Genomic DNA, 9837 nt, shown 5'->3' with positions numbered 1-9837 from the left:
GCCAATTTATGGTGTCTTATTTCACATATCATCTTTCCACGTTTCAGCAACTAGGTGGTTGGGTGCAGATTATCATACGATAAAGTGGCGTTTCTTCATTTATGATTTATTTTAATGAAATAACTGGAAGAGAAAATTGATGTGAGCTGAGACCTTAACAATTCACATGACTGCCATCATACTTGAAATTTGTTAAGAGAATTAAAGGAATACTAACGAGGAATAAAACCTGTCATTAATTCATTCTGAAAGCAGAATAGGATCATTGGTTCAGACAATAACACTGAAAGTAACAAATTTCACGTGCACGCATTTGTTAATTCTTACTTAAAGACGATATGTGAAATAAGACACCATAAATTGGCTGAGGTCACCTAAATGCAATCGTATTGCTAAGTAAACATGTTGCAATGGTCATGACATCAGTATGTTATCACGTGTTATTTATTTTATAGAAGTACATTGAAGGTTCATGTAATGAATCAAGCGTGCCCCCAAAAAACATGTAAAATCACATGCTTTTTATGCAATTATTTCTGTAGGGTGAAAAAACCATTGTCCAGTTTAAAAACATAGTACTACTAAGTTTATCAAGTACGAAAGTACTGTAATTGCTGCAACACTGAGTAAGAAAATATTCATACCTAATTTTTAGCATCAGTTCCTTGGTGTTTGAAGATACAACTCATCGACGAGTGTCAACTATCTCAAAACTTATATTTCCAGGTCTTATTTAAACGAGGAAATGTCTGTCCATGTTCAATATCATTCGTCTGCAAAGATTTTATAATTATCACTATGGGTTTATGGAGATGGTTGAGTTTTGTTGAGTTTACTAACCTATCTAAATTAGATAAGTAGTGAAAACTTGGAAGCACAGAGTGCTATTGCATCCTGTTACAGGGCTCGTCTACATTGTGCATTCACAATCCTGCACCCTGGAATCGAACCCAAGACCTTCGTTCTCATGTGCGAACTTTCATTGTTTACATTATTGAGTCAGAATTTAGCGGTGCACAAGCCTTTGTTTAATAAATCCACGATGGTGTATGATATTTTCTTATCATGTTTTGTAGGTGTCTTTTGCACTCTCGATAGGTTCGGATTCATGGGTCACCCAGAATTCTTATACAGGGATGTAACGTCCGTTTAGATTTTCAATGATTTGTGGCGGTCGATATTCGATATTATCCTTAAACTTCGTATATTGTTCGTCCTGATAACTGTTACACGATAACGCCACAACGGTGTATAAACCAGAAGGCGAATACGAAGTATTGATTGCGTTTATTATTGGACCACGCACAGGTATCCAAAATTGCAGGCACGTTAAGCAAGCATGAAAGAATAGTGCCGTAAAGCAAGCGAGTGAGCAAGCGAGTGATTAAGTCAGCGAGTCAACGAGTAAGCGAGTTAGCGAGTCCATAAACACGATTAAGATGTACATATATATACAAAGTGAAATGAATGAACCATTGAATCAATTAAGCGACTAATAGCAAGGCTAGCAGAACGAATACATGCGTAGTCAGTAAACAATGCTCAAGCGTACATAATAAAGGTACAATAGTATAGATAGATTGTTATTGTACGAATGACTCTATCCGTTAAATAAGTTAACAAAAAGGCCTAACCAAATTGGATATGAACAAGCTCAATTGTACGTGAGCTGCTATAGGTCTTCTAACATCCAGTACTTTGTGAGCAGAATGAAAGTTTTTATAGTTGAACTTTTTTATCTGCTTATTCAAGTTTATTCATCAATCATTTTTCAATCTTTTGTTTGTCGTTAGCTTCTGTCTTTCTTTGGAAATCACTCATTTCTCCTTTTACCCCGTGATTTCTTACCGTTAAGATTATGATATTGGATTGAAATATTGCAAATGTTTAAGTTTTCAATTTTTTAATAGCTCAACAGGTAAATAGTATGTTTTGAAGAGTATTGTAGCTACCAATACTGAAATTATTTAAAAGTATTCGAAAATCAAACACTAAATAATAAACCACTTGATGCAAAACTGGAAGTTTTAAAAGTTGATTGATTACTAAGTGCTAAATCAATTTCGTACTTGTTTAGTCTTGATGGTTATCTTCAACCCACTAGCATTTGTATATGCTATACAGGGTATAAAGGTGTTTTGTTAGTTGACCACAATGCAAATCGATCAATGGATATCTGTCAGTACGGAAAATTAAGAATGATGCATGTCGGTTAGTGTTAATTGATCAATGAATTTAAATCATCGATCCCGGATCATTCGGTCAACGGTAACATCACTGACATTTGTACTAAGTGACACTGTAGTAAACGAAACTCATGTACGGCAGACCAACTACTGTTCAATATCAAAATCAAACTGTTATATCCCCCGGTGAATTACGAATGGTAACTTTGAGGTCTATTTATGGATCAATGTAATATGCCTATTTCCTATTGTACAATTATTACGTAACTGAACTATTCATATTCGTATTTCTCTTATCATTAGCTTTATTTTGACCTTGACTTATTATCATACGATTCTTGAGTTATAATCAGTTTATTGATTACTTTGGTTTGTATAAAAACCCAGTGTGTTTGTAAATAATGATTCATATTGCCGAGGCTGTTATTTGTGTTCTGGACTCAACTGGCTGGGCTAAGCAGATAGCAGGGCCGATACTCAATCAAGACTGCTCGTACGATTTCAAGTATCATTTGCGTCCGATCAGTAAAATTCACTCCTCTCTAATTGCACGTTCATATATATAATTACGAGTCTATACGTTATAACACAAACACTAGTTTTGTGAAATATGAAAATCATACATTAAATACATCATTTGTATATCTTCCTCCAGTTGTCCTCTACACAATTCATCATTCTTCAGATCTTGTTTTTACTCCAATTTCTCTTCGTTTTTCTTCCTCTTCTCTTTAGTTCACTCTTCTGCTGGTAAGCGTTCTACTTCCAATCCCCACTAAATACTGCTTATGTCTGTCTGCGTAAGTAGTGCAGAGCACAACACCAGTTTAAATCCCACGGGAACAATGTATATCTCAGGATTGGAGATATGTTCTCCTGAAAAATCAGTATAAACACAATACCTAAGTTTAGGGATCCTTGTAAATTTCCTTGAAGCACCTATCATCAAAGCTCACTAAGTGATCATCACCAGGAAATATGGAATTTGTAAATACTTTTCTCTGAAAATTACTTTGACAGACAACTTTGACAGTGCGTAGTAAACTATTAAGTGAATTTTTAATCTGAGTCGCAACTTAACTTCCTGACTTTTGAGTCTGGTTTTAAGATACTGCTTTCCTTCATTTTTTTCATGCGAATGTTCAACTCTTATGTATTTGTATGTTACAATCCGATACGTGATATATTGCCTAATTCTCTGATATTACATTGCAGAAATAAAATATCCTATCTCTCTCCCCATGCAATAAGTGCTTGGAGAAGATTATAATTTAACAGCGATTTGTATGCGATTAGATATTTCATTGAATCAATATTTTAGCGTATAATTCAAGTGAATTTATAATTTTACTTGTTTATCGAGAAATCTCACTATCCATTTAAGTAATAATAAAAATAGTAGTATGATTAGTAGTTCTATTAGATGTAATTCTCAAAGCACAAAATATAGGTTAAAGAAGTTTCATGATACAACATATCGAAAGAATATCGTTATCCTTAGTTCCTGATAAACTGGAAGTGATTTTTATTCCTAAAGTATTTATCTTTAGTGTATAAACAAGTACTACACATGAATATAATTTTTGTTTATTCTTTCGGTTTTCATGGACACAAAACTTTATTTGATCCTAAATTCACTTGGTGTTGTTTACTTGTATCTTCCCATCGTTATGTAGGACCTCAACTGATCAGTCTCTTGTTGGCATATGTGCATGCTATGCGGACTACCTCGATATTGCTTAAAGTCACAAGCTTTATAAGCAAAGATGGATAGTGGCTAGTAGTAGAATCCAGGACGCGTGTTCCATCCTATTTGGGACTCGTCAGCTAGATGTACCTGCATCTCAGATTTGATGTTCACTCTGTGACTCGAACCCAGTACCGTTCGCTTCAAACGCCATAGCGTTATCCACTTAACTACTGAGTACTGATTGTATATCTTTTATTCTTGTCTTTCGACCTCATTGAAAACCGTATAAAGTATCCGTGACACATTGATCTAATAATTTTTATAATTAAATGTGAAACTTCACTACTGAAAGATGAAGTTACTCAATATTAATACTAATTACCTAACTTGAAATTCATACAAATCTTTTAATGTAAACTATTGTTTTTCTGATCCGGAAAATCAAAAGTTTTCAAAACCAACTTCTGAAGTCATATCGATTGTACAAAAGAGATTTTATTACCTCACTCACGTTTTAATTATCTTAAACAGAAGTTTTCAGAATCATAATGATTAACTGAGTCACGATTCGAACACCTTAAATAATTCCTGTCAGTATAAACTAGTAAGATTAAACTCACGAAAATTGTGTCCCGCGAGTCTATGGATCTGTACTTATTCAAGCCCCCAAATGCCCTGGTACGGCCGAGAGTGGACTGCATCTCCTTACGAGGCTCCACTGCCCTGTGGATTAGACCTTTACGTCGAAGGCTCGGGGTTTGGCTTCCTAAGAAAACCACCTGCTACAGTCTGGGCAGTATCATAGCCCTCACACAATTAAATGAAATGACAATTTTTTGTGTGGCGCATATATATCTGGTGCCCCTTTGTATCAATATTTATGTGTTCAAATAATAAATAATAATAACTTATTTAAGAGCGTTACATTTACTAATTGTACAAGTCGAGTTTATTACTATACAAATTTCACTGTCATTTTATAATATATCACTATGTTATCTTGAACGAGAAGCAATTCTTACTCTGAGTTCGATAAGCTTTGTTAAATAGTCCAACTGATTTATATTCATCATAAAACTAAGTTTATATTTCTCGAAGTCGCCTTAATCTTGGTACTGTTGATATTTCAACAAATCAAAGACAATTAAAGACCTAGCCCATGGTCTTATCAGTTACTGCCTTATATTTTTATACAATCATAATAAATCAGAAGACTTATAGAATACATGTTAGGGGTAAATGTTTCATTTAATGGGATTTTGATAAAGGTTCATAAAGAAAGCTGAACATGTATGTTTTTTATGGTGTATATTAGATAAAATGTTTTATAAATCTAATTTATTGTTAAAATGAGCATTTATAAGGAAGTAGTAAATGAGGAAACCTGATTGAAATTAAAGCTGAATGATTAATTACACAAACATACATAATCATTTGTTGTATATATTCATGCATAATGGTGAATGAGTGAATAGGTAGGTAGTAAAGCATACAAATATGCCTGTAAAGATGTAATGATCAGATTAGAAAAAAAGCAAACAAGATTAAAAAAAAAATCGAAAGCCACATCTTTTGGTCTACTTTTGTTTCACATAAAACTTCATTAGATTAGGATTCATGGAATTGTGAAAACTGAAAAATGGTTAATTTATCAAGTTCATAATCAAACCTTTCTTTTCTCAAGATTCAACATAGAAAGAAAGAACACAGGAAAAAATGTTCTCCAGAAAAAAAAATTTTTTCAAGGAAAATGTTTAATTTCATGTTTCTTTTACTTGGAAGGACCAGCCAAAACTTTCTTGATTAATTCTGTAGACAAAAAACGAAAAAAGAAAAATCGATCAGTTCTGTATTTGGATATCTTATTCATTAGTCAACAGAGTATAAACACAACTTGTAAAATGATGAAACGTGAGATTTATATTTCATTTCTCAGGTAGAACATTCAGTGACATTTACATATAACAGCTAATAAATCGAAGTAAATAACTTCCCATTGATTTACTGTCATCTCTTAACTAACTATGTACCTATTTATATTCCATAATTTTGATGTTTGATTATATTTCCTTGAAAAAGCTTGGACCAGATTGCCAGGCGAAACGTTAGATTTACTTCAAATTCATTCGCTGAGATTTTACAAATATATTATTCCTATTTAATGTCTTACATCAATTCGGCACCCAAATACTGTGAAACTATTCGCTCTAATTTAGACGGAAATTCTTATATTCTAACGATAGTTAGTTATAAAAAACAAAATAGTGCTTGTTTCGTAGAGATAGAATTCTTGTAATTACATTAAACATATGTAAACTACGATACCATAATAAAGCAAAAGTAAGAAGGAAAACTTGTGGAAACTGCTAGAAGTATGTACTATAACACTAAGCAACTGGTCAATGAATATCAGGAAGTAAATCGATTGTAAAGCATTTACCAAATAACTCTAAGATTGTATGCATGATCCTTTTACAGATGGTAATCTGCAATAATAGGAAAGTTAATATTCTCAATAATAACTTGCTGTCCCTTAATCATGCTATCAATCACTTTTGTTATTGATGAACGATAAAAGCTGAGTCATGACAGGTGTAATTTTTGAAAATTACAATCACTTTGTACAACTCAAACGTTCAACTTAGTAATTAGATCACTTAAAACCAAATAAAGTTTCAAACACTGACCTTCATATTTGATATTTCCGTCCAGATCTTCACGTAAATCAATAAATTTCAAAATAGCATCCACTTCTGGATCTTCAAGACGTTCACCTGTAATTAAACAAATGAAATAAATATATATATAACTATCAAATTAAACTAACCATAACCTGTTAAAACATGTCTCATTTCAGCAGCTGAAATAAATCCTTGTCCTTCACGATCGAATGTTTTAAAAGCTTCCATATAATCAGCATAGGTGCCAGTTTCTTTCTCTTTAAGTATAGCTTCATAACAAGGAAGAAACTCATCGAATTTGTATTGCTTTTCCCCTGTAATAAAGAATATGGAAATATAACTGTATTTCATTTATTGTTAATTACCAAACAAATTTTACCAAAAATAATCAAAATATTTTCTAACATGGAATTTGACATGCCACAGGATAAAAACAAAATCAACTAGGACTTCGTTGAATATTTAGACTTCGAAACCACTCAGATAATTTTAGATTGTAAGTTATAAATACATATTTGCAAGTGTACCATCAGAGTACTGCGTGTAATAACAATAAGAATGAATAAACATATCTAGACAGAGTTAAAATTAAAATTATTTGTCAAAGCATTAGTTGAGAATCCCTGTAAAATGAGAAGCCATAAGTCTCATTAACATCATGCCACGTATATTTGTCCCAAAATTAAAGAACAATCTTGGGTTTATCACCTTATCAAGTAACCATGAATAGTTTGTATTCCACTCTAGTACTGAGTAATGTTAAATAAATAAAAGTTAGGATAGATGTTCTACCTCTTGAGAAAAATTCTCTGACAGACATTTACTTACAAAGTAATTCCTTAAGCTGATAAAATCATTGAAACCAGTTATATTGTTGAACAGTATTGATCACTTTGTTTAGCAGTTAAAATTGTTAACGGTAGCTTTTCTGTGCCATGTTATAACCAAGTATTTTATTATGAAACTCTGAAACCATCTTAAATGAGTAAAATTAACTTGAATCCCGCAAGAAGAACCGTAAGTGTGCATTGCTGAGAAGTCCCATGCTTAGACCAAGTGACCATTTAGTGTTTCCAGGTTTTCAATTGTGGTCTAAGATCGGCTGATGATTTCAATAAAACTCAACAATCTCCACGACCCCGTACTGAAAAAATACATATCGTGAATTCTCATCTCGCTCATTTATTTACTTATGAAATAATCAATAAAAGTTTGATTTAAGTAGTATGTTTCAGCTTGTTTCATCTGAAATGTAATTCTTCTATAGAAGTCGTAAAATAGAAAACACACTATTATCCCATAATTTTACTCAGATTTACTAACTATGGCATACAAAGTCACATTACATAGAATACTTTTTACAGTAAAAATTAATTTAATTTAGCCCCATCGGAAACTAAGTATTCAAAACTGTGACAGTCAATAAATAGATAAGTAATAAACACGCATTTTAGCAAGAATCACGCCTGTTTATCATATAATAGAGGGCAATATTAACTGGCTGTTTACAGCTGATTGTGATTCAAAACTGAATCCTACTACATTTGAAACATAAAGACTATAATCACAAATCTATGATAGCACTCATTGAATTATCTTTCAGGATTGGAGAACTTTAGAAAATCTTTTTCATTCAAGATGACTGGTCAATCAGGCTACTGTATAGTTAAAATATGCTAATTTATAATTGCCAAAATGTTGTTACCGATGCAAAGGTATTATTTCTGTGAAAAAATGCATCTTGCTATCGGCGTTGAAACTTCAACGACATACCTATTATGTCTCGAGTTACAAACAGATGGGTAGTTTCATGTGTCAATATTTGAATTACTAAGTCTATGACGTGATTGAATATAATACCTATTGACTAAATACTGAACTAAGATTCGTTGAGTTCATTGATAAACAAACCATTAAATAAATATCAAATAAAATTGATCACATAATATTTAAATTGTAGTATGAGATGTTTTCATATAGCAACAAATAGAATATTCTCTTCTCCATGTGTAATTTACACTTCAGGAGATTAAGACATTTAAATCACATGTATGCCTTTAAGAGGTTATTAGATAGGATATTTGTACCATTTTCCTCCATTAAGAATACTCAATGTGTGGGAGTATCAAATGATTAGTACACTTAGGCGTGTGTAAGGATTTATAAATAAAACTTTTATAGTATGGTAACATTAAGAAAGTACACCAGCTCACTTCTGTGTGAAGTAGGCTGTGGAGCTGTCCAGATAAACTATGAAAGCTTAGTAACTATACCATCTAGTTCAGAGAACACAACACGTTTAACATTTTTCGAGATATTGTGTGACGCACAACAAGTTTAGAATTTTAGGAATCAATTTTTCATTGAGAAACCGACATTATGTAGTGCCTACGTTATATTTAAAACTACAACCGGTTTATTATAATTGTATATCACGTGTAAAAGTTAAGTCACAAGTTTCCAGTTTGTTAGATGAGATAAACATTTATAAAATGTCCCCAACATAAATAAATAAAATTCATAAGATAAAAATTGTGCCTAACCTTGTTTTATAGTAGCTCCATGTTTTACTGTTAATGCAATAGTTGGATTTATTCCACTGCATCGAAGTAGATCACCAACTTTCACTGCATCAATCATACCATCTCGACCATCCCAAAAATCGAATAAGTCGAAAACTTCTCGAATATCTATAAGTTATTTTAAAAAAGTAACATAATGATGAACTTAATTAACAGAGCTATCACTAATAACAATCTTCGGAGATTATGTTTATATTCATAGTTGAAATCATGAGTCTATTGAAGCTAGACCACCATGGAAAACCTGGAAGCTTCTAGCTTCAATTGACTCATGATTTCAACTATGAAAATACTGAAATCTCCACAAAACCCCTTCTGATTATGCTTATAGTTGAAAAAAATGTATAACCAATTACTTACCTTCGATTTCAGCTTTGGATAATGAGCTCTAAAACAGACAAAATTACAGAGTGAACAGAATTATACTGGCTAATAATATGTTAAATTAAATTAAATATGAAGTTGTAGAATATGTATTGTATAACTTACCATGATTATTTAAGTAAGAAAGTGGAATACAATAAAGAACAATTCAGTGAACTGTGAAATCAACTAACTGAAAACTGTATATAATACTAGATATGTGTGAAAAATAGAAAATATGTCTTTCAACTAATTGATTGATCGATTTTATTCGAATCCCTACACTGATAATATTAGTTAACTGAAGAATAGTGTAACTAATGTAATATTTGGAT

General features: G+C 32.0%; 1 protein-coding gene across 1 annotated transcript; it reads right to left on the bottom strand.

The window, feature by feature from the left end:
- Nucleotides 1–5096: 5096 nt before the first annotated feature.
- Smp_045220 (putative myosin light chain 1) lies at nucleotides 5097–9631 on the bottom strand (the record flags this gene model as incomplete). The annotated part of the gene is made up of 6 exons (XM_018795682.1): nucleotides 5097–5508; nucleotides 5546–5685; nucleotides 6564–6650; nucleotides 6704–6871; nucleotides 9500–9527; nucleotides 9629–9631. The coding sequence occupies 5 exons, from the start codon at nucleotides 9629–9631 to the stop codon at nucleotides 5648–5650; spliced, it is 324 nt and encodes a 107-aa protein (XP_018649971.1). The 3' UTR covers nucleotides 5097–5508; nucleotides 5546–5647.
- Nucleotides 9632–9837: the final 206 nt, after the last annotated feature.

This window comes from Schistosoma mansoni, chromosome 2 (assembly GCF_000237925.1).
Source record: "Schistosoma mansoni strain Puerto Rico chromosome 2, complete genome".
Taxonomy (NCBI): Eukaryota; Metazoa; Platyhelminthes; class Trematoda; order Strigeidida; family Schistosomatidae; genus Schistosoma; species Schistosoma mansoni.
This window is presented reverse-complemented; position numbering and strand designations above follow the sequence as displayed.